General features: G+C 54.6%; 1 protein-coding gene across 1 annotated transcript in view; it reads left to right on the top strand.

Annotated features, from left to right (window-relative positions):
• Positions 1-24,831, top strand: part of ITIH5 (inter-alpha-trypsin inhibitor heavy chain 5) — a 56,564-nt gene extending 31,733 nt beyond the window's left edge. Inside the window, 9 exon segments of the mRNA XM_030322380.1 lie at positions 9,628-9,673; positions 9,676-9,795; positions 13,124-13,184; positions 13,186-13,431; positions 16,053-16,612; positions 18,744-18,797; positions 20,593-20,709; positions 22,519-22,896; positions 23,884-24,831. Coding sequence (XP_030178240.1) covers positions 9,628-9,673; positions 9,676-9,795; positions 13,124-13,184; positions 13,186-13,431; positions 16,053-16,612; positions 18,744-18,797; positions 20,593-20,709; positions 22,519-22,896; positions 23,884-24,185 — 1,884 coding nt within the window. The 3' untranslated portion in view covers positions 24,186-24,831.
• Positions 24,832-25,291: the final 460 nt, after the last annotated feature.

Here is a 25,291-nt window from a genome sequence, read left to right as displayed (position 1 = left end):
CCTAGCACCAAGGAAAACTTGGGATTGTTTCTTTTTTTTTTTTTTTTTTGCTCCTCAACAACGATAATATAGATAATTTTAAATAAATCAGAGGCACCCATTTAAAACCCTTTTTGTGGAGGCACTTAAGATTTACCCAAATGACGGGGCGCCTGGGTGGCGCAGTCGGTTAAGCGTCCGACTTCAGCCAGGTCACGATCTCGCGGTCCGTGAGTTCGAGCCCCGCGTCGGGCTCTGGGCTGATGGCTCAGAGCCTGGAGCCTGTTTCCGATTCTGTGTCTCCCTCTCTCTCTGCCCCTCCCCCGTTCATGCTCTGTCTCTCTCTGTCCCAAAAATAAATAAACGTTGAAAAAAAAAATTAAAAAAAAAAAAAGATTTACCCAAATGAGGTCACATTTAAAAACTCTTGAGGCTCTCTGAATAAAGGCACCACGTGGCTGTCCTACGAAGGAAACATGAACAGTATAGAGCTGCGAGTTCTCCCGCGTGATCTGTTCAGGTTGTGGGCCTCCTGGTCAGCATCTGACAGCCTGGTCCTCGTATCACCAAAAAGCCTGGCCTCTCCTTGCTGGCGTCCTACTTGTGTACTCAAGTCTCTCCAGTCGGATCAGCCGGCTGTCCGTAAAGGGCTAGACGGGGCCCGAAAGGCAACTTTTGCTACAAGGAACAAGATGAGTCCTGTAGATGCAAGCTAAATGAGGTAACAAATGCTTTATCAGGGATTTCCCGCCCAGGCTGGGGAACTGCGCCAGGGTGAGGTCCCGGAGTGCCACCCCTGCCCGAGAGCGCGGGCTCCCCCCTCCCCTGCGGGACGCCTGACTCTGCCCCCGGGTCCCACCTTGGCTTCCACTGCAGACTCCGGATCCTCAGAGAATGAAACAGACGTTGATTATGTGCCGTGGGAGAGGTGCGAGGCATAGGGGATACAAAGATAAGTACGACAGAACCTTTTCTCTCAGGAGGTCCGGAGGAGAAGAAAAGTCACGTGAGCGTTGTGTGCACAGTGCTCCCTGTGACAGAGGTATACGGTGGTCCAGTCATGGCACAGAGCGGGTGCCGGTCAAGTCTTTTTAGGAGTGGAGAAGGGGGTAATGGACTTCTCAGAGCAGGGGTAGTCGAGTGAGCCTTAAGGTCTTTTAGAAGTTAGTCAAGTCGGTGGGGTGGGAAGGTCCAGAGGAGCCCAGCAGAGGGTGATGAATGGCAAGAGAAGACGTGTGTGCCGGAGAAGCACATTCAAGCCCCTCTAATTAAGGACCTTGGAATTTTGCTGGGGAAAAGAAATGTGGAGCAATCCCACGTTAATCAAACCAACGCGTCAAGTGCTTAGTGGAAAGAATTTTAGGGAAGGGCGAGGGCTTGAAGTAGTCAACAAAAGATGAATGACAGAGGTGACCTAGCAAGTGTAGTCCTTGAAGATGGGACGCAGTTTTCTTGACAGGAAGGGAGGGAGTGAATTCTTGGTTGAGGAAAAACATGAAGAAAGTCATGAGACAAGAGTGAACGTGCCATTTGGCGGCAGGTGGGGATTTGAGCCCGAGACCGTTGCGTGAAGCTGGCTCCTTTGAAGGACGGCAGTGGGCAGGGGGCAGAAGGAAGCTCCTGCCTTCTCTGCTCTGGACCCTCTAACTCTCCAGAATCAGTCTCCTTCTGCAAATAAGAGTAAGTGTTACCAAAACTCAGAAGAAAAGCGAAGATCCTCCCCAACCCCCGACAGCGAAGTTCACCTATTCCTTCCTGCGACCAGAATCTCGCTTTGCAGTCTCACGGTGTCTTCAAGGGTATGGGAGGATGAAAGAGACACAGGGACGTCATCACTGCCCCTGCCTGCCGGGGGGGTGACTCCACTTCCTCCGAATATCTTCTTGTACGTACCATCTACACGTGCTGTGTTGTGGTTACTTGCTAGCCGTTCCACTATTCCATATTTAGCATGGCTTTTTCGCAGCCTCTCCAATCTTTTGGTTCTTAAATGCTCATCAAGGCACATCCCAGGAGGTTTATAGCAGGTGGCATAGGGTGGACCTATGCCCTGGCGATGGGCATGAGAACTGACACGTCAGGAGAGAGCTGACTGGGTCAAAGGGCACTCAGTGAGTCAGACACCACGAGATTCTAGAACGAAACAGGGCTCCAGAGTCCAGATACGCAGTTGGGCAGTGTAAACTTAAGAAGTTAGACCAGGCCCTGGGGACGAAGAACTCAATCAGGGCAGTCAGTAGGTGTGTCAGAACATGGATGGAAGGACACCAGTTACAAAGGAGACGTGTAAACGGAGGTGGACATCTCATGGTCAGTATCTCTTACTTCCTGTTAGAGCAGGAGCCTACAAATGGAAGTGGTTCAGCTCCATCCTTGGCCAGAGTGAGGGATCAACAACGAGAACAAATCCCGACCGAGTATCCACCACGCAAAGAAGAGCGAACACATAATCTGTTTTGAGTCTTGAGTTAGTTGTTTACACATCTAGCGTGAAAAATGGATGTGATTAATGTCTAAAGAATCAAAGATGTTAATGTTATTGGCAGGGAGCCTTTTTAGAAGAATGTACAATGACATTATTAGGCAAATGTTTCCTATATTTGTCAAAAAGAGTCAAAACATTAGGTGATGAATCTTAACATTAGCCAGAGCATTAACATGAGAGACCATTTGCTTCTCAAGTTAGATTAATGTTATTCAAACACGAAAGACTTGGGAAGTGTAGTTAAGCTTACATCACAAAGATGTTCTAATATCTAAACCTATTCAGATTTTTTTTTTTTTTTTTGGTTAAGGCTGAATTTAGACAGAATTTGGTGTTTAGCAATCATTTTCTCTTAGATCCAGGCCTGAAGGAATAATGATATTTAGGCTAAGAACGGGCCTTTCTCTACCTATGAAATAACCATAATCTTATAGTTTTACACAGCTTGGGTAAACACAGAAGTAATTAGGTAATCTAACGGAGTCTAGTGCAATACTGCATTGAAAGAGCATTTGAAGTGAGAAGTCAAACAGTAAAGGAGATTATATAGCATAACACAATACATTTTTAAATATAGGAGCCTTACGCTTTTGCTTAATTCAAATATTCTCTTCATTCTAGCATGAACATTACATTGTAGAGACCAAAGAAATAACGTTTTCTACATTTGCTTCTAGGTGAAATTTCAAGTTCATATTTAGCATTTACTGAACTTTAAAAAAATTTTTTATTTAAATCCAAGCTAGTTAGGGGCGCCTGGGTGGCTCAGTCGGTTAAGCATCGACTTCAGCTCAGGTCATGATCTCACGGTTCGTGAGTTCAAGCCCCGCCTCGGGCTCTGTGCTGTCAGCTCGGAGCCTGGAGCCTGCTTCGGATTCTGTGTCTCCCCTCTCTCTGCCCTTCCCCCGCTTGCACTCTGTCTCTCTCTCTTTCAAAAATAAATAAAACATTAAAAAAAATTTTTTTTAAATCCAAGCTAGTTAACATATAGTATAGTAATGGTTTCAGGAGTAGAATTTAATGATTCGTCACTTACATATAATATCCAGTGCTCATGCCAACAAGTGCCCTCCTTAATGCCCATCACCCATTTAGCCATCCCCCAACCCAGCGCCCCCTCCAGCAACCCTTCATTTGTTCTCTGTATTTAAGAGTCTCTTATGGTTTGTCTCCCTCTCTGTTTTTTTTTTTTAATTTTTTTTCAACGTTTTTTATTTATTTTGGGACAGAGAGAGACAGAGCATGAACGGGGAGGGCAGAGAGAGAGGGAGACACAGAATCGGAAACAGGCTCCAGGCTCCGAGCCATCAGCCCAGAGCCCGACGCGGGGCTCGAACTCACGGACCGCGAGATCGTGACCTGGCTGAAGTCGGACGCTTAACCGACTGCGCCACCCAGGCGCCCCCCCTCTCTGTTTTATTTATTTTCCTTCCCTTCCCCTATGTTCGTCTGTGTTGTTTCTTAAATTCCACATATGAGTGAAATCTTATGATACTTACCTTTCTCTGACTAATTTCTCTTAGCGTAATACCTCTAGTTCCGTCCACGTTGTTGCAAATGGCAGGTATTCATCCTTTTTGGTTGCCGAGTAAAATTCCATTGTGTATAAACCCCATCTTCTTTATCCATTCATTAGATGGTGGACATTTGGGCTCTTTCCATAATTTGGCTATTGTTGATGGCACTGCTGTAAACACTGGGGTGCCTGTGCCCCTTCGAATCAGCATTTTTGTATCCTTTGGGTAAATACCTACTAGTACAATTGCTCGATCCTAGAGTAGCTCTATTTTTAATTTTTTGCGGAACTTCCGTACTCTTCTCCAGAGCCGCTGCACCAGTTTGCATTCCCACCAACAGCACCAAAGGGTTCCCCTTTCTCTGCATCCTCACCAACATCTGTTGTTTCAAGTACTGGAAGGCGTGATGACTTCTATTCCGTTTTCCATTTATGTAAAGCAGACTTCTTAGTCTCTGCTCTTTCCATAAAGAACATTTCAGCCAATAGAAAAATAGTTTTAGTTTTTTTTCAACAAGATTCCTCAAATCTGAGAGACACTTTTTTTCGACCCTCTGGTTCTGGTATTACAGTTTATAATTTTAAAATGTAAACTACATAATGAGGTTCATTTTAGGAAATACTGTGGCAGAGAGGCGGCAAGAGGCATTGTGTTATCACAGATTTCCTTTATGAGCTTACAGAACCTCTTGAGGCGCCTTAACCGTAGTCAGTGGGGTAATGTTGTTTTTTAATGTTTTGGTTTCTTCTCTGAAACCAGTCTGTGGCTAGATTTTTGTTTTTAAATGTAACAATGATATAGGCATGAATTATGTTACGAAGAAACAGTCTCTCTCACCCCATTTATTGCCTTGCTCCTGAAGTTGGGATTTTAAAAAATCTGATAATTTGGTGGGTCAGTCACAATAAGATTTCAAAACTTGCCTTTAAATTATTGGAAGACTTGCAGTGTCTAAAAATATAAGGTTCTGTTGCCTCTTGTGGATTAAGTTCTCGTCATCTTGAAATACCACGGTCTTGAAATAGTCCCGCTGAAGCATAGCTGATTCTGTTGGCACGTTGGGGCTGCTGCGGTCTTGAACCGTGACCGTGACTCCAGGGAGACTTGAGACAGCGTCCTGCGTGGAAGCCTGTGGCGTGAGCACAGAGATTCTGGGATGGCGGACGTATCCATTCCCCCCGTTTCGGGCCTGGACACGCACTTTAATGCTGCGGTGGCGATCTGGTGTTGCAGACGTTGCTGGGGTCACAGACTTTTTTGCGTAGAATGGTAGAATGACTGTGGGGACGGACTGCCAGGGGACGCCGTGGGCAATGAGGCCGTCCCCCTGCTGGCGTCAAGAAGGACTGCAGGCTAACAGGAGCACAGTATAAATTGGCTTTGCTCCTTCTCCCCGTTACCTGTATGGACCCCCCTGGGGAAGGGAGAAGGCGGACACACGGCCTCAGTTTATAGTGGACGTCGTCCACTTCCGGGGACTCTCTTTCAGAACAGGGCTGTTTCCCTGGTGTGGTCTGTTCTTGATTTTTGTTCGGGGAGGGGGAAAGCGTTCTGGGGGGTGTGGACGGTGAGAGGCCCCACTCAGACTGAGGCGGCTTACGTTTCTTTGCGGGATTATTTTAAGCTGTTCATCAGAGGCGATTTTCTCTTGGGTTCATTGAAAGGACCACGTGGAAAAATGAAGAACGCTGACGTCTTGGTAAACTTCTCATAGATGAAGTGAGGGCACTGCTTAGGAGAACAGTGTGACCATTCTGCTGGAAACATACAAGGACTAATATCTAACACCCTTGAACTTGGATTTCACCCATGATGTCATGGCTCCCCTCCTATTACGCCCAACAACCCAGACTTTGTGGTACAAAAGCCGTTTGTGTCCGCTGGTTCCTGTCGAGTGTGGTCTGGCACAGACACAGAAATATTTGAGAGAAGCGGCATCGTCGGGAACCCTGATGGCAATGGTAGCTGGGAGGGGGCAGGCAGCTGTGTTTGTCATGGCCTCACTGACATTTCACTCTGAGGGTCTCACCATACGACGCTTCCCTGCTTGTGAAATGCTGAACGGTCATTCTTGGCGCGGCAGTTAGCCCAGCGGACGCTCACCCCCTCGAGGGTTCTGCCGAGCGCCTGCAGCTGCTAGGGTTCCGTTTCGCAGGGAAGGGGGAGAGACGTTCCCATCGCTGGCCCTGGTTTAATGCAGGGCCCGACGTGCACGGGGCAGAGCTGCCTCCTGGACACTCCCCTCCCGAGGGGCGGCGTGCTCGAACTCCAGGGACCCAGTCCTGCCCGTTCGACAGACGCCATCAGAGGGTACCGTAATCGCTTCCTTCCTGAAGATCCACTAGAACAGGGGGACCGTAGCCAACCACACTGAATGAATGGAGAATCTGAAGCAGAGAGTTTTATTTGTAGTTACTTATATCCACCTTGTTCCCGAAGGTACTTAACTTTAAGGACAGGGACTACAAGACTTAATGGTAACCCTACGGCAGAGCTGGAATTAACTTCTAAGGCATTGTTCCCAAGGGAAATATGTCTTCCTTCTTTTAACCCAAGGAGTGTAAGAAGAGGAATTCATCTCCATAAAACAGGCTCAAGCGGAAAGCAGTCCCCATCCATCGTGGTTCCAGATAGCTAGGATTATACAAAGCCATCGTTAATGACCTTGCCGGCCAAGGTACTTCTTCACTGCCTGGACAGTAAGAGAGACATCCTTTTATTTTATTAGTTGTATCTGTGCACCTTTCATCTCTCTTCAGTCCGAAAGCCCTCTGGAATGTTCTGGTGACGTTTGCAGAGCGGCGTCTGCAGGGACTGTGCGGGTGCCTGTCGTCCGTGGGCTGGGGCCTCTAGGAACTGATTCGCGGCCCCAGAGCTGGCCCGCTGTCTCTGCTGCCGGCTGGCCTCTTTAAGAACTCTGCTTTCTTCCTCAGCCAGATCCCCCGCTGTTCCTTAGGTTTCTTTCCCTCCGCAAGGGGTATGGTTTTCCTGCCTCTTCCCAACGGCCCCCTCTCCCCAGGACCTCCTGATTCCTCCCCAGCAGGCTCACCACCTGGTGGCTGGATACAGTGACCTGAACCCGTCTTCACAGAGAAGCCCTGTCCTTGTCCCAGGAAGTAAACGTGGACGATGGTGGCTTCCTGGAAGTGTTATCGGGACCCCAAAGGCTCAGTGTAACTTTCCAGTGTCGGACAGTTAGCCTCCCTCGCTAACCAGACCCAGCCACCGATTGTGTTAACCTCCACAGACACTCTGTGCACATGTCGTGTGTGCTTATTTTAAACGTCTCCGGGGAAGACATTTGCATGGTGTCCTGTGGTTACCTGTTCAGCGAGGGCATCGTCACTCCCAGCGCTGTGTTTGGAGTGACTGGTCTCGAGCAGACAGGCTTCTCTCTAGGGCACAAGGGCACCGAGTGGAGCTCTGGGGACAGGGAAGAAGGCCAAGGAACACGGCAGGCTGGGATATCAGTGTCTTCTCCCGTCGGTCACACTAATTGGCGAGGGTGCCGGGGCCCCGGTGGGAACCGTCGTCATCTGCCCACCTGCACTGGAAGCGTCTACAGGTCGTCTTCCTTGTCACCTTCCAGTCTCTTAAGGGTTTTAGGCCAGCCCCTCACGTGACACAGCTTTGCCTTCAGGGGAGTTGAGGCCTTCAAGCAAGCTTGGACCGTGCATTCTGTGCCGTTCTGGGCCTCCTCTGATCTTCCTGGAATGTGCTTAGTTCTCTGGACTGTACTCTTGGAAGGTCTGACAAGGTTTGTGTTCACGTTCGGCTCGTAAACAGAGCGTGCAGAAATGTCAGCTGAAGTCCACTCGCGCTCACTCTTCTTTCTGGACGCTCCCCTTCCGCCTGCCTTTCAAGCCCTCCAAGAATGCAGAGCTCCCAGCGTCATCGGCCACACGGGGAGGGGGGCCGCGGCCGCAAAGAGTTAACGGAAGGAGCTGGCTGTAGACGGTGGCAGCTTCCATCCGGGCCTCCCGGGACGAGGGGCGGGAGGCCGTCCGGCCGGTCCCCGGGGCAACTGGAAAGGCGGCCGTTGGAGCCCGCCGGCCCGCCTCCCCGGGTGCATGTGAGGATAAGCGAGCTGCAGCTGTGGCCTTACAAGGTCACAAGAAACCTGTAGCCGCCGAGTCAAGCGGAGGAGGGGGAAGAGGCTGGAGCGACTATTCCTAAAGCAGAGTATCCATCGGGGGCCGGGGGAGGGGAGTTGGCACAGAGGAGCCGGGCGGGCCCCTGCCGAGGTCTCCAGCGCACTATTTAAGGATCCCTAAGGATGCTGGCCGCTGAACAAGCCGTGGTGTTCCCAGGAGCTGCCCCTTGTCCACACCCGCGCCCTGTGGCGCCTGGCCGGCTCCGCACTCTGGGGAGCGTGCGAGTTTGTCCAGGTGCCTGCCTTCCAGCCGGGCGGCCGGCGGGGCTGTCTCAGGGACAACAGTGCCCGCGGTCCCGTCACCGCGCAGCTGTGGGCCTCCGGGCGTCCCGGACGTCTAGACTGCCGGGCCATCCGATGCTCACGCTGGGGGTGGCGTTGGCTCTACGTGGAAGGAAGGGTGAGGAGTCTGAGCTCTGCCAGCTTCCTGCCTCACACCGTCCGTGGCAACACTTAGGGCCCTCCACCCACATCTGGTTATTGTAACTATCTGATTTATTTTTACTCGAACACTGTCAGCTCTGTGTGTCCTACACCCCATCCTTCTTGGTGTTCTCTTTCTGTGGGTCCCAGAGATGAAGGGGGGTGTCTGTCCGACTTCATTTGTATCGGCAACGGTATTTTGTATTCCACACCTCTCCCTTGCTCTCCCTCTGTTTACTCATTCAGCTCACTTGTCCTCGCTGCTTTCCAGAATGCCCTTCCTAGTCTTTCAGCCCACCCACTTCCTTTGCCCTCATCTTGCCCCTCCTCCGTGAAGCCCTCTCACCTCACTGCGGCCCTATGTTTGCATTCTCTTTTAAGTTCTTAGGGTATTAATTATATATACCTTTAGTCTTATGGTTCATAAAATGTTTCTGCATGCATGTCTCTGCTGAACTTCCACGTATGCCCCCCCCCCCCCGTGTGTTGGGAACTCTCCCGCCCATGGGGCGGTATGAAGATGAATGGGACCTCCCTACCAAGAGCTTACAAGACAGTAAGGGACACAGATACGAAGCAGACAATCACGACTGGGTAATTACGCACCCCACGAGTATTTTGAGTGCAGCGCTAGCCTAGAAGAGAGAGGATCGGTTCTCTTTGGAAGAAGGAGGAAATGTTTCAGATGGAGGATAGAGCACATTAGCTGGGTTTTGAAGAATGACTAGGAGCCTGTCAGGTAACAAATGGGCATAAGACAGAGGAAAAGAACCTTCCGGGTCAAGAGAACGGCCGCTGTGAAAATACGGAGGCCTGACATAGCATGACTCGCAGCAGTGTGTGACATTTCATATATTAAACACATATCTGTGTCTCGTAGAACATTGTGACACGTTGATGCCAGTTTTTCCCAGTTAGGTGACCAAGCTGCTCGACATTTACCCAAGTCCCTCCACATCGTAGGCACTTAATTTTAACCCCGGGATTGTTCCTGGCGTGCAGTTTCCGAGCCAGGAGACGCGAGGACCCGGGCGATCAGATGTGACGGTTTTGCTTCTGTCTTTGTTCAGACCAAGGATGCCCTGTTCACGATTCTCCACGACCTCCGACCCCAGGATCATTCAATATCATGCGGCTTTCCAACCGCATCAAAGTGTGGAAAGACCATCTGGTGTCAGTTACCCCCGACAACGTCCGCGACGGCAAAGTGTATATCCACCACATGTCGCCCAGCGGAGGTAAATGCGAGTCCTTGTTTCCACGCTGGCTTCGACGTGATAATAAGTGAGTAGCTAATTTTCTGCCAAGAGGCAAGGATTTGAAAGCCAAAGCCGATCACAGGAAAGGAGATAAAGGTGAGCGCTTTCCCAGAAGCTTACGTTTCTCTGAACACCAAGTCTGTAAGTTCTCGGTCTTCCAGGCCCGGAGTAAGATGGTCATAGGTTAGGGGGGAAATACTCGATAGGGTTTTGGAGGCCTTTCCTGGTTTATCTCACGGAGCCGAACAACGAAGCCGTTTTTGTGCATTGCTCTCGGGTGGGGAATCCGAGTCAAAGAAATGGTTCCGTGTTTTGTGTGCCTGAACGTTAGCAGCGTCAGCGGGAACAGCCCCGTTGGCGAGTCTGTGCCAGCGAGAAGAGCACAGGGCCCAGGCGGCCTGGGAGATGCTGTGCACGCAGAGCGTGACGAGCTCTGAGGTCTTGCACACTGGGCTCGGGCACGGGGCGCAGGCCAAAAGTGCGGAGGACGGAGACGGTCATACAGGATTTAAGGAGATAGGAGGAGTCAGGACAGTACGTTACCCAGCTGTGCTCGATGTCCGTTCCTTCGGCTCAGGACTGGGGCTCACTCTCGCTGGCGTGTCTGTCCCTAGCACAGGGGGCACATGACCGGCGCTCAGTGTTGGGTGGTTTATGAAAACTCATCCCGACTCCCTCCCCCGCGTTCTGAAAAGGGCCTTGCAGAGACACCTTCTTCTGGGGTGATTGTCTCGGTTAATTCTGTTTTGGTTATTGGTGAACCTACTTAGTTCAGTTTTTCTTCTGACGTTTTTTTATCTTCGTATGTGTATTATTTCTATCTTCATCTTTCGATATGTATTATTTTCTATCCAAGACAGAGCTCTGATTCCCCAAACAAACTTTGTTTGGAACTTGATCTTGCTTGGATGGGACTTTGACTTTGCAGTGGGACTTCCTACTGCCTCCACAGCCGTGTGATATGGGGACTGCTTGACGGGTTGATGGGAGAGAGAAAAGATCGGATTAATAACACGGCAGGAAGTTGACGAGACTCAAGTCAAGTCCTTGAGGGAAGAAACTCTTCATCTTTGCATGGCCCCTGGTTCCCAGCGTAGCTCCTGACATACAGCTCGTGCTCAACGAGTATTTGCTCAATTGAATGTATTTCAGTGGCACTACTCACTATCAGAATGGGGTGTGTGTGTGTGTGTGTGTGTGCGCACGTGTGTGTGTTGGCAGAGGGTGTGGGGATAAAACTTTAGGAGACAGCTGATGTGTATTATGTCCTTCTGGAGTCCACACCTTAGAAACCTTATTGGTCTCCTGTATTTTTCTCCATGCGGGCCATCACCCCAACCTCTATAGGTGAACAGAAGATTAATCTGTTCCTCTCAAAGAAGCGGGGACGTCAGGATCAGGAACATAGGTTCTGAAGCCAGCCCCACCGTGTCCGGCCATTTGATGTGTCTGCACCGGAGTTTCCTCCTCTAAAATGGGTGACAGTAATGGGATTGTGATCAGGATGAGATCAGTTAAAATATGTGAAGTGCCGAGAACAGTGGCTGGCACACGGGAGGGTCTCTTTCGTGTCAGACGTGGCCAATTTCACCCAAGTAGTCCCTCTTGCTGGTGCACGTGGGTCCTCTGATGACCTGGGTGGGCTGTCAGGGGGAGGGCTGGGGCAGCTCTGTGGGGCCCCCCCACTGGTGGAGGGAGCCTCCCCGTTCTTAAGAGTGCAGGAGATGCCCCCCCCCATCTTAGCATGGGTTTGGTTCAGGCCCTGCTGTGCTTTTGGTGCTGGTATTAGAAAAGCTAAGTGCATCCCTTTGCCTGGGATCCTTGGCCTTAAGGTGGAATGAAAGGTTGGGCACCATTGCCAGGTTCTAGATTAAAGGGAAAATAAACACCTGCCTTTTCTTCCAGGGCCATATATCCAGAGGCCAGGTGAAAGTAAGCTGGGCTTCCAGAAAGGCATGTTAATGAGCCCAAAGAGATGCTAAATACTATTTCAGCTGTAACTTTCCCTTATCTTCAGACTCGGTGTGCATCTTAGAATTATCAGTGTGTTTGCACGGACACAGACGGGTATTGTTTTTGTTTGTTTGATTGTTTTGTTTTTCTTTTAGCCAGAAATTCTGGAGAATGTGAAGCAATGGGGGGAAATTATGTGGTTCACTGAAACATGGTACATTTTGCAGGTAGTTAAAAATCCCTCCGGTGAGGGTGATTGATTGCGGGGATGATGGGTACACCGCTTTGTACATTTACTGAAAGTAATTCATTGTGTACCGAAAGCGGGTAAGGTTTTTGGTACATAAATTTCATCTCAGCGAAGTCATTAAGAAAAAAAAAAAACCCACTGAGGGGCACCTCGGTGGCTCAGTTGGTTAAGCATCTGACTTTGGCTCAGGTCGTGATCTCATGGTTCATGAGTTCAAGCCCCACGTCGAGCCCCCTCCTAGAGTCTACTTTAGATTCTATGTCTCCCCCTCTCTGCCCCTCCCCTGCTTGTGTTCTGTCTCCGTCTCTCAAAAATAAATAAACATCGAAAAAAAGTAAAAGAAAAACAACCCCCCTGGAGTCAGGGGGCAGAAATACGTGTTCGCACTCAGTCTTCCTGGGTGGTTGTAGAACAGTAGCCACCGAATGAAATTCTTAGCTAATCCAGAAGGCTCATCTCGGGGCCGTGCCCACCTCCACCAACCAACCACCCGTCTCTCCATCCAGCAAGCACATACCTTTCCGGCACCCGCCACAGACACTGTCCCTGGCTTTTGACGGAGCTGCTGGCGACAAGCTGTGCGAAGGGGAAACGGCAGGGGCAGAGGTGGGGACGGGAGGCATAAACTTTAAAGCCTCTGCCTTGTGGGGGTTCCGATAGGCAGAGGTAACCCGAAGGGGCGGGAAGCAGAGAAAGGAGAGGCAGCAGAGGCCTTCCCCAGCTGCCCTTTCTTTCCCTGTGGGACTCGCCCTCCCTCCAAACTCCTGTACCCGACCCCTTTGGGGTTGCCCTTTACAGAGCTCTTCCCAGGAAAGGAGTGGGAGCCGTTGATGCTTAGGTAGTGAGGGGCTCGAGCCAAGGTGCCTTCCCCAGCATACGTTCAGGAGTTCTGTACGGGGGGATAGTCCCGTGCCGCTTCCGTCCATTCGGCAAACGCTGGCGAGTGTCCAGACACGCTGTGTAAGCTGACATCACCCGCCTGTGCGGGTGACCCCCTCCCACGCACGTACTCCTGCTAACGCCTGAACGTGGCGGGGTGTCCGTGCCTGACCGTGCATGTGTGCAGCACGAGGGCTTGAGCCGGCCTGTTTTGCTGTTCCCCAGGCACGGACATCAACGGGGCGCTGCAGAGGGCCATCAGGCTGCTCACTGACTACGTGGCTCACCGACGTCGGAGACCGCAGCGTGTCCCTCGTCATCTTCCTGACCGACGGGAAACCCACCGTCGGGGAGACCCACACCCTCAGGATCCTCAACAACACCAGGGAGGCCGCCCGGGGCCAGATCTGCATCTTTACCATCGGCATCGGGAACGACGTGGACTTCAAGCTGCTGGAGAAACTGTCGCTGGAGAACTGCGGCCTCACCCGGCACGTTCTCGAGGAGGACGACGCGGGCTCACAGCTCGTCGGGTCTGTCCGCGCTGGAGAGTGAGACTCAGGCTCTCAGAAGGGGGTGCGGGGCCGTGTGGCCGGAACCCATCACACTGGGTGACGTCGGAAGGGGTTTTAAACCAGGTCGATCCGGGTTCAGGTCCTGGCCCTGCTTTGTGACTCTAGGCACGATTCGAGCCAGTCTGCGCCCCGTTTCCTCGTCTGTGACGTGAGGGGTACGGCCGGCTGACAGAGTTTAGTGAGAAAACCGTGCGGACTGTTGGCGGGATGGCTGTTGCACGTTAGGTGTTCAGTCCGCTCTCGTGGTTGCGGCTCCGTTCTTGCCTTTTCTCGTGTCCTCGCCAGGGGACCAGCACGCTTGCGTATTTGCTGTGAGTTCACAGGTGGCGTAAGCAGGAGAGGTCCCGCTGTCTCCTTTTTGTGAGCTGGTGAAGACTGGCCACTGACGCGCTTATTTTCTTGAGGTGGAGGAAGAACTAGGCCTTAGGTCTTCTAATTACGCCCGGAGCCTTCCCTCCGATGCCACGTGGCCACACCCGGGGTACGACTTTGCTGTTGATTTGAGAGAGTACTGACTCTCAGTTCCACATCGTGTCCTTGGATCGTCTTCGCATATAGCAGGGAGCTCAAAGGAAAGTGAGGTTTCGGTAGATTTACAGCTGTTCGATAGCCACATTCAAGGAATGTTCACCAGTGATCAGTCTAACTGGAGGTCTGTAAGGTGGGCAGTGAAGGTGGGTTCTTGGTAAGGGGCTAGTCACCATTCCCCCCCCCCACCGGCGTTTCCATAAAAGATTTAAATACAAACACAGATTTGCTTCCCATATTTTCAAAATTATTCACAACTACATTCAGAGAGGGGGAATCTAGGGCATTGTATACCAGGGCTAAGATTTAATAGCGTGTTCACGAGCAAAAGCAATCACGTGGCAACAAATCAGCTGCGCTGCCCTGTCACCAAGACAGTATCAGTGCCCAGCATTTCTCGAGGACTTACGGTGTGCCAGGCTTTCCTGCATCCGTTACGTCCTGCGATCCTCCCAGAAAGCCAAGGAGTAGGTAGGTGTATTAGGGTCTAAGCTAAGCAACCACGCAGGTGGCTCTCTCCTGTGATATCTGGGACACTGGACTCACTCCATGAAGTCATTCGGAGACCCCAGGTCCTTCCCTTCGGTTCATCTGTAGCTGCAACCCTGAGATGAGATCACTGTCACTTCTGTATTCGAGCCCCAAAGAGGGAGAGAGAAAAGAAAGGCAGAGAAAGCCATTGTATTTTAAGCAAGCATTGCAAAAGTTGTATAGATCGCTCCTCCTCCTGTTCCGTTGGTGAGAACATGGCCGTGTTTGGCCACAGTAGAGGCTGAGAGATGTACTTTAGAGCTGGATGGTTAGAACTCAGTTATGAAAAAAGGAGAATGGGCTCGAGGGGGCAGTAGTCTACCAAAGCAGTTACTTCAACGTGGCAACCGTGGAGAGGAAGAAACTGCGGTTCAGAGAGGGTAAGTCACATGTCCCAAGACACACAGCCGGGAAGTGGCTAAGATGGCCTCCACCGCCTCTGCTCTCTAGATCTTTGGGAGGAGGTTTTTGACTGTCCCTTTACTCAGCAAAAAGCAGCCATGTAACAACCGGGAGAAAAGCTAAGGCAAGCGAATGCGGCATCCGTTACACGCCAGCCTAGTGTCAGCGTCAAGTGATTTCTCCAGGAGAGCGGGCCGGTTAGGGTGCAATCCGGAATATGTGCCGGGTTCTAAGGAACCGGGTTTTAAGAGGCCCTTTGAGAAGCGTGGGTGTGTACAGAGGGAAGTTACCCCAAGGTCCCTCAGCTGGGGATTCTTGAAATCCTATCCCGTTGACGATAGTCCTGAAACCGGGGGAGGGGTGAGGTGCACAGGAACAGGAGCACACGGCAGTCGCACCCTTCACGGCCGTTTGTCAAGCATCTGAGTGCGGAAGGGGAGTTAGATCAGATCGTACACATGGTGTTGCTGTAGCAGTGGTACGGGCATCGCGGGTGGAAGCTGCTGGAAGGAAGGCGGGACGGGCATCGCGGGTGGAAGCTGCGGGAAGGGAGGTGGGATGGGCATCGGCGGGTGGAAGCTGCTGGAAGGAAGGCGGGACGGGCATCGGCGGGTGGAAGCTGCGGGAAGGGAGGCGGGATGGGCATCGGCGGGTGGAAGCTGCTGGAAGGAAGGCGGGACGGGCATCAGCGGGTGGAAGCTGCTGGAAGGAAGGCGGGACGGGCATCAGCGGGTGAAAGCTGCTGGAAGGAAGGCGGGACGGGCATCGCAGGTGGAAGCTGGGGGAAGGGAGGCGGGACGGGCATCAGCGGGTGGAAGCTGCTGGAAGGAAGGCGGGACGGGCATCGGCGGGTGGAAGCTGCGGGAAGGGAGGCGGCAGTCTACTCCCAGGGCTCCTCTGCCTCGTCACGGCAGTTGAGCGCGGGTGGGAAGCCAGTGCGAGAGTGAGTTCTCCGTCACCAGGGGTGTTCAAGCAGCTTCTGCCTGGCCTCCTGCCGGAAGTGCTCTGTGGGGAGGGCTGCACTGAGGGCCCCGAGAAGCAGATCCCTCCCCCCGACATTGGCAAGCAGGGCCTGTGCTGCCACGGCGGCCCTGACTCTCTCTGTCCTTCCGCTGCAGGTTCTATGACGAGATCCGGACCCCTCTGCTGTCCGACATCCGCATCGATTACCCCCCCGCCGCGGTGGAGCGCGTCACCAGGACCCTGTTCCCCAACTACTTCAACGGCTCGGAGATCGTCATCGCCGGGAAGCTGGCCCACAGGACGGTGGAGCGGTTGCACGTGGAAGTCACGGCCAGCAACAGCAAGAAGTTTGTCGTCCTGAAGGCGGACGTGCCCGTGGAGCCCCCGGAGGCGGGGAACGACGTGGCGGGCAGCGCCAGGCCCGAGGGCGGTGGCGCCGGGGGCCCCAACCACGTGCAGCGGCTCTGGAGCTACCTGAGCACGAAGGAGCTGCTGAGCGCCTGGCTGCACAGCAGCGACGAGCGGGACAAGGAGCGGCTGAGGCAGAAGGCGCAGGCCCTGGCCGTGGCCTCCCGCTTCCTCACCCCGGTCACGTCCATGCACTTGAAGAGGTCGGGGCTGCAGACGGACAAGCCGGAGGACGCACAGAGCATGTCCGCGGCCGCAGGCCCCGAACCCGTGATGCAGAGTCTGCGAGGCGCCAGCCCGCAGCCAGGTAACCCGCCTGGAGGGGGCGGCCGTGGGGAGCCGACGCGCGTGCTCAGCCCTCCGTGGGCCGCGTCAGCTGGGCCGGCCGCCCGGGCCTCCCGTGTCACACCCCGTACACACCCGGGCCGTCCGCCTCGCCCTCCCGTGTCACAGTCTGTATGAATCGGACGCCCGCCTGCCCGCCAGTCCGCACAGGCCGTGGTAAACCCTCGTGTTTGTGTCGATGCACCCTGTGCGTCTCTGCAGAGCAGAGGTGGCGTTTGTCCCAGACACGCCGCCAGGGGAAGTCGGTCTGTTGGTAACTCGCGCACCGGGGGCCCGCCACGGATGAGGCAGCACGGGGCAGCGTGGTGAACACACAGATAAACGGATACGGTACTCGGTTTGAGTGCCCTTGTACGTTTTTTAAAAGTTTACTTTCAAAGAGCCAGTGGGGAGGTGTTGCAGAGAGAGGGAGAGAGAGAGGATCTTCGGCGGACTCCGTGCACAGCGCAGAGCCTGACGCGGGACTCGATGCCCCGACCCTGGGACCGTGACCCTAGCTCGGTCACTCCACCCACCCCGGCGCCCCCGCCCTGCTACATTTTTAGGTACTTCGGGACCCTGCCATTTTACGTGTTGGCGTGCACGTTCACAAGCCGTGAGCGCCCAGAGGTTAGCGGACAGGAAGCACACGGGCCCCGAGCGGAAGAACGTAACTCCTTTGAGCACGCACTGGGCTTTGTGGAAGGCGAGAGAACTCTCCTCTCAGATGCATGGTTTCTGTTGTCCTGAGAGCATACGTGAGGAGCTATGTTGTCGCTTCTCGAGACAATTCATCCTCGACTGGTCTCTCAGAGCCCAAACAGAAAGCGCAGAGTTGAGTCTCGTGCCGTTTTGTTGGGGGAAGTTCGTAGCGACAAGCACAAGAAAAGGAAAGGAAAAGTAGTTCAGCCCACACAGAGCGCGAACGTCCTCAGTGATCCCACTCGGCGGCAAACAGCATGGTGTTTATGCGCGACATGATTATTACATTCCTGCCAAGTTCACATCTCCTAGAGTGGGAGGGGACAGGAACCCAGGGCCTACAAGTGCTGCCTCACCTGTCCCTCGTGCGCTCAACTCTGAGAAGCACCCGGGCCTGGTTGAGAGCGAGCGTGAGGGCAGGACCCAGACACCGCCGTTTCGGCTCGGCTGTGTGGCTCCGGGCAGGTTCCTGACCCTCTCTGGGCTTCTGTTCCCTGGCCTGTAAAACACAGACACTAATGATTTCCCTGAAGGGCTTCCAAGGAAAGATGTACAAGTGTTTGGTCCATAGTAAGTGTTCTACAAATGTTAGACACCCTCTGCCGTGAGGTCTGTAGACCTGGAAATTTATGGAAAAGTTCAGATTATAATTATATGTGGATCTTAACTGTCTTTTTTTTTTTTTTTACACTTTTGTATTTAAATGCTTGTTAAAATTGTGGCAAAAAAAATAACATGAAATTTACCCTCTTAACCATTTTTAACTGTACAGTTCAGTCATGTTAAGTAGACTCATGTAGCCCCAGAACTTTGTTTCATCTTGCAGATCTGAGACTCTGTACCCTTAGACAACTCTGCTCCCCTCCACCCCATAACTGCATCTTACATACAATAGAATGTTTTCCCCTATTACATGGGCAGAAGTCTTAGGAAGAATACCTAATATTAGAATTAGGTAGAACTTCAGAGAATATTATCTATTTGCAAAAGAATAAAATAAGCCTAGGGGCATCTGGGTGGCTCAGTCGGTTTAAGCGTCCAAATTTGGCTCAGGTCATGATCTCACAGTTCAGGAGTCCGAGCCCCGCGTCGGGCTCTGTGCTGACGGCTCGGAGCCTGGAGCCTGCTTCCGATTCTGTGTCTCCCTCTCTCTCTGCCGCTCCCCTGCTCATGTTCTCTCTTTGTCTCTCAAAACTAAGTAAGTGTGAAAAAAAATTAAAATAAGCCTCCACGTGTTACGCCCACACTCGTGTCGTGAGGCAAGCTCCCTCTTTAAAAAAAGATGATGTTTTTAAATCACCACGAACACCTTTGAAAGCTGTATTTCACTCACCCCAGACCTCTTGTCTTTCTCTCCCCTCATCCGTGTCCTCCTTGATAACACGGGTGGTTCTCTTTCTTCTGATTTCTAGGACCTGCTCTCCAGAAACCATACAACCCAAGAATTAAAGTCTCCAAAACATCAGGTAAAGAACAGAATGTGGCCGTGTGTCCCTGGGGGGCTGAGGTGTGTACCATGCAGGGCACCGGGTGGTACAGGGCACCGGGCATCCCCAAAGCCAGTTATGGTGCCGGCACCTAGAACACGGCCTTTATTCAACCCTCAGATGGTTGGCAAAAGGCAGCGGCGTGAGGCAGCTCCAGGAACAGGGTGGTCCTGAAACCACTGCAGGAACACCGTGGCCGGCACGGCCCCGGGAGCCCGGCGGCTCTGAGGGCAGGAGGGATGGACAGTGGGGCGCGTGTCCGTCATTACTGAGTTAAAAGGTACTCGTTTCAGACCTCCGGGGTCTCCAGGCTCCAGCTCCTGGTGTCCCGAGCAGGGTTTGTGACTACTGATCATTATTTTAATCTTTGGCTTTAGAAGGGAAAGACAAATAAAAATACCATGAAATGCCCTTTGGCCGGCTCTCTAGGATTATAATAAAAATCCAGGTGGGATGACAACACAAAGACAGGGTTGTATTCTTAAAGGGCACACGTCTTCCTCGGTGAGTCTCTGTCATCGCCTCGCTGCCATCGTGCTGGACGCGCAGGTTCACAAAGCTGGGAGCGTCCCCGAGGTTAGCCGTGCGGAGGGGGTGCGCGCCGTCTCCGACGGATGAGAGCGCACGCTTCCGAAAGCACACGTGCTCTGTGGAGTGCGAGGGAACTTCCCTCTTGGATGCCGTGTGGAGTGAGGACGTTCAGACGTCTCCTCTCCTTTTTGGAATAAGGAGCGTCTTTCCCTGTAGAACGATCCGGATGATTTGAGTAGAAGTGATGTGGCCTGAGCACAAGAGACCCTCTAAGAACCGTCACATCGTTGTGTTCAGACCTAGGGAGTGCCACAAGTATGCACAGCACTGTTAACCTGCTATGGGCGTCCCGGGTCCCCCCATCTGTAAAAGACCAGTACCTTGTATCTGTTTATATAGTCATAGGATGCTTTGGTCACCGCACGGTGAGATCAGCCAGATTCTTCCATGGGCCTTTGTGAGTCATCCTGGGGACACAGAGGGGTTTTCAGCAGTTATACCAAGGACATGAATTTGCTCGTGACTTGAGAAGACCGACCACATGCTCACGCGGGTACGTGCACGCAAAACGGAGAGGAGTTCACAAACACGTTGTGTTCGGCATGAAAGTTAGAAGGAAACTAACTGTCCCGTCTCGTGAGGGAGGAGAATTGCTGTGGACTGTCGGGAACTATTTCGTCTGGACAATACGAGGCGAGGCTGTTCGTGTTCAGCAGAGGTGACCGTGAGGACAGTGGGAAGGAACAGGGGCCGGCCACGCTCTGTGGTCTCATCTGTAGGCAAAACTTTGGAGAGCGTTTAAGTCGGCGTGCCCCAGAGTGGGGGTTTCCACTGTCACCCCCAGTGACCCTGCACCCTTCCTGGTCACCGCCGTGCGCCGGGCTTGGCCGTTGCCTCTGTCCTTCGGGGACCGTGTACGTCGCTGTCTCCAGTGCCGTGGCGTTGTGGTCACAGGAGTGGGAGGGCTGTCACCACGTCTCTTCCCGGGACAGGCGGTCAAAGAGAAAGGAAATGATCTTTGTGGTGTGGCGAAAGCCTCGTGTCTGGATTTCGGGGACCTGGGTTCACAGACTCCACGCGTGGTAACCCTGGTGCCTCAGCCGCCTGGCCCCTTCCTCACACAGACACGGAGGACGAGGGACAGGCTAGCTGACTGACTTTGGAGAAAACAGAAGGGACTGTTTACACGCGGAAAGCACCCGGTAAATTTCTTTCTCTGTCCTGTTTCTTGCCGGCCTGGCAGTGGATGGAGACCCCCATTTTGTCGTGGATTTCCCCCTGAGCAATCTCACCGTCTGCTTCAACATCGACGGGCAGCCGGGGGACATCCTGAGGCTCGTCTCTGATCACGCGGATTCTGGTAAGTTCTTCCCTCCCTTGTGACCTCTGGGCAAGGTTAAGGTAGGTATCACAGCCCCCTCTGTCCTTGCGACGGGTGTGTGTGTGTGTGTGTGTAAGGGGACATACCACACACTGACGGCAGTGGGCTGGGTGCGGGGCTCGGTGTCACGACGACGTGGGTTGGAAGCGCTGCTCTCACGTGACTCCTTTCGTGGCCTTGGGCACACGTGCTCCTCGTAGCACGGAGACAGTGGTACTTCCTCGGGCAGCCCCACCAGGCTGTTGTCAGTAATGGATCTGAAGTCGTTTTGTAAATGAACGGGTCCTGTGGAGTTCGCGACTTTCCAGTCGAGGACTCGAACGGCAGGAGGGCTGGAGTCCCGCGGTCCTCTCTCCCGGTTCCTCGGCGACGCGGATGCGAAGCCCACAGCTCTGTGAGCACTCAACACCGAGCTAACGAGGGCTCTGATCTCCTTCAGACTGTAGAGCGGCTGGGTGAAGGAGGTCAGTGTGTGAAAGGCTCTCGAGTCACACGCAGGTAACAGTGCCCGAGGGCTGGCTACGTGGCATTTCTCAGTTCTGAGGGGATGCGTTTCTGGAAGGCTAGGTTACAGAGCGTCCCATGGCCGGGTGACCGTGCGATGTGATTACATAATGTGCGGTCCCGGGGCCCCTTCCCCGCCCTGTGCTCTCACGAGGTTTCCTAGCCTTCGAGCTAAATGTCAGCTTGTCCTCACTCGGGCTCAGCAGTGAGATAGGGGCCTGCCTGTGTCCTCCCCGGAGGTACCCGCCTTCCTAGGAGGTACCCACCCACCTTCCTGGCGTTCCTGTGTTCAGCGTGGTGTCTGAGATGGGAAACCGCCAGAACGTGATGCCTGGAGCCTTGAGGCTGAGGTACCTGGCTGGGATTTCTCCTGTCCCCCTTACCCCTTGTCCCAGGGAAGGCACTTTTCTCCTGGAATGTCTAAGGAGCCCCTAGCCAAGATTTAGAGGAAGGTTATCACCAAAGCAGAGCAAGACAAGAGTTCATTAGATAGAAGTCTTTGAGTCTTGCCAATTACACCCTCACCAGGCAGCATCTCATGCAGGCCTGGCTGCTTCACGTGGGATCCTCTCCTGTCAGCTGTCCACTGGGACAGCGCAGAACCTTAGGGCCTACATGAGTCTAGGAAAGCCGCCGTGGTGTTAGTGATGATGAAGGAAAAAAAGAATGGAGTTCAGCTTGACGGCAGTTGACATCTTATTCGTGTGCGACCTCCTGGGATCTGATCTGTGTTACATGCCCATTTTATAGATGTGATAATCAAGGCTGTTTTTTAAAGTGACTTATCCAGGCATACCCACCTAGGAGGTGCAGAACCTGAGTTTTTGGACTAGAGAAGATGTTAGTCTTCACATTCTCCCACACTGCCCGTGGCATCATGGGATCGCCACATCAGGATCGGCGGAAACTAGCGCATAGGAAATGGGCGTCCGGGCCATGCAGGACTTTCGTCACTACAACCAGACCCAGTGACAAAGGCAAACAGACATGCACACCTCCTTCTGTGGTGTCTTGACCCACGCCCCCTCTTTGCTGCCCCCACCCCAAGATACGGGAAAGATGGGGGAGGTAGGTTCATACCTTCCTGCCTTCACGCATTCACGCGTTCGCTCATTCACTCGGTAGGACTGAGCGGCCCCTACCTACCCGGGAGTCAGACTTCATGGGGCCGGAGATTCAGAGTCAAGGCCAGAGGAGGGAGGAGATTCTATCAGATGTTCGCGTGCAGGTGGCTGGAAGGTGGGCTGGTCCGCTGACCCTTGTCCTCTCCCCTCTGCCTCCGAGGCGTGACGGTGAACGGGGAGCTGATCGGGGCGCCGGCTCCCCCAGGCGGCCACAAGAAGCAGCGCACTTACTTCCGCACCATCACCATCCTCGCCAACAAGCCCGAGCGGTCGTATCTGGAGATCACTCCGAGCAGAGTCATCCTGGACGGTGGGGACAGGCTGGTCCTCCCGTGCAACCGGAGCGCGGTGGTGGGGCGCCGCGGGCTGGAGGTGTCGGTGTCCGCCAACGCCAACGTCACCGTCACCATCCAGGGCACCATTGCCTTCGTCGTCCTCATTCACCTCTACAAAAAGCCGGCCCCCTACCAGCGGGACCACCTGGGCTTCTACATCTCCAGCAGCAGAGGCCTGTCCAGCAGCTGCCACGGACTGTTAGGTGGGCGGCCGCCCTCACGCCGGGTCGAGCGTTAGACGTCAGGGTCCCAGAGCGAGGCTCCTGTTGCCCGTGCCTTTAGCTTGAGTGAGAAGCGCAGTCGTGAAATCACACGTCTTGCCTCCTGGCGGCTTTCCGGAACGGGGAGGGGTTCATAAACGAATTGTCACTGGCCTCCTGGGAGAACGGGCCGAGACTTGGGGGGATGATCCTCTCGGGGTCTGGCTTCTGACTCGGGAAGTTGCAAGCGGAGGGCAGTCCGCGCCCAGCACGGGCGTGAGGCCCCCGTCCCGCCCCGGGCGGCAGGCCGTGTCCTCTGGTTTCCGCCCACGGTCCCACGTGCGCCCTCTGCCCACAAGTGCCGGGCGGCCGCCGCCAGGGCCTGGTTAGAAAGCAGGATTTCCTGGCACTGGAGCTGGACGGGTGGGGTCCGGCCTGACGGCCAGGGGCGCAGGCCGGGATTCCTTTGGCCTCGGCCGTGCCCTCACGTGACCTGCGGTACTCTGCCGAGTGTTTCCGGAGGAGACCGAACAGACTGCCGTCGGCACCCTCGGCCCCTGCCCACCGAATGCGTGGTCCGGAGGGGCCTGTGGCCGGAGGAGAGGGCACGCCCCGCCCTTCCCCCGCTCCTGTCCTTCCAGCTCTGGTTCCCCGTCTGTACTGGTGGTCCGGCAGCCTCCCAGTGTTAACTGGGGGGGGGGGGATGGGGGCGCTCTGAATGCCACCTGGGGCCCCCCCTCCCCCGTCCGTACCCTCCCAACACGCGCCCCGTCGCTGACACCAGAAGGTGCGAGTCTTCCGGGAGGGTCCCACCTCGGACCGCGGTCAGCCAGACCCCCCCGCCTCCGAGCTCCTCCGCCCCCGCCCCCCCACCTCGGGTAACCCCGAGCGCTGGCCGGCCGCCACCGGTGGGCTCCTCGGGACTGACGCTCCTCAGCCCAGGGCGGCCTGCACTCGACTCACACCCGGCGCTTTCTTGTGTCCTCCTAGGTCAGTTCCTGAGCCGGGACGCCACGCTCACGCAGGAGCCCGCCGGGCTCAGCGAGGGCCCTGGCCGGCCTCCGCTCCCGAGGGCGGGCGACGGGCCGGAGACGGTCCTGAAGGTGAGAGGGCACCAGGTCCCGGTGGTCCGGAAGCAGAGGAGGATCTACAACGGGGAGGAGCAGGTAGACTGCTGGTTCGCCAGGAGCAACGCGGCCGGGCTGCTGGACGGCGAGTACCGGGACTACCTAGCAGCGCACCCGTTTGACTCAGAGACCGCGTTCGGCCTGGGACCGTCCGGGGGGCTCTGACGCCGGGCCCGAACGAAAGGGTGCACGACGGGGACGCGCGGGGACGCCACGGTGCGGCTCCTGTGGCCGGCGCGCGCCCGGCCTCCCGACGGTTGACTGCCACCCGTGACCCACCCCTGCTGGCGCGTAGGCCCCAGGTCGGCCTGAGAGAAGCGTAGGGGCGGGGCGCTGGGGCGACAGTGGTCTTTCCTTCTGCGTCCTCCCCTCCGCCGCCCCCGCCGCCGCCGTGGTAGAGAGAGAGGGTAGCACCGAGGAGAAAGGTCACGCCGCCTCGTCGGCCCGGCGCGCGCGCATCAGGCCGGCCGGCTTGTCCCCCTCACGGCCCGTCGTGAGGGAACCGGTGAAGGAACGTCGCCACAAAGCCGCTTTCCTCGGTGGCAAGGGCCACGTTTGGGCACCCTGCTTTTCGCCTGCCGTTAGCGCTTCGGAATCTCCCCTCGCAGAGCTCCCGTGGCCTCCGCGTGCGTGGCCACCCTCCGCCTCAGGGCAGCCTGCCGTGGGCCCGGCCCGGGTCATGCAAATAGCTCGTAGGTTTGATCACTGTAAGCAATTCAGGCTTTTCTTAGGAGGGGGTTTTCTTCTGCTGTGATATCTTGCCCTTGAAAATGAGTTTTCATTAAAAAAACATTTGGTTGAAAATCGAAAACTTGCATCCCAGAGACCATCTTTCTGTCACGGGCTTTGTAAAAGGCCGCTCGGCCGTGCTGATGTGCTGATGTGTTTCTGTCTGTCCCGGTCAAGCTAATAAACAGGACAGCCCCGCGCGGCTGGTTTTTCCTGGCCCGTCCCGGAGCCGGAGACTCGGCCGGTGCTCCACTCGGCCCTCGCGTACCTGTGTCGCGACTCCGGCCTCATTTGCTCGCGGTCCCGGGGGAGGTGACCCACCAGGCCCACCAGGCGGCGCTGGGATGGGAGGTGGGGCCGGCACGGGGCCTCACGGGCCTGCCCACGTTCCCAGCGAAGGTGCGGCCGCGCTGGCAGGCTGGGCAGCCGTCCCACGTGTCGGGGAGGCCGAGCCAGGAAGTGGGCACGCGGGGGGCACTGCGGCTGTTCCGGACAGACGGTCCGACCCCACGAGGGAAAGGTTACATCGGTGGCGGGGGCCT

This window comes from Lynx canadensis, chromosome B4, assembly GCF_007474595.2.
Source record: "Lynx canadensis isolate LIC74 chromosome B4, mLynCan4.pri.v2, whole genome shotgun sequence".
NCBI lineage: Eukaryota > Metazoa > Chordata > Mammalia > Carnivora > Felidae > Lynx > Lynx canadensis.
The sequence above is the reverse complement of the archived record's forward strand: the minus strand, read 5'-3'. Positions and strand labels throughout refer to the sequence as shown.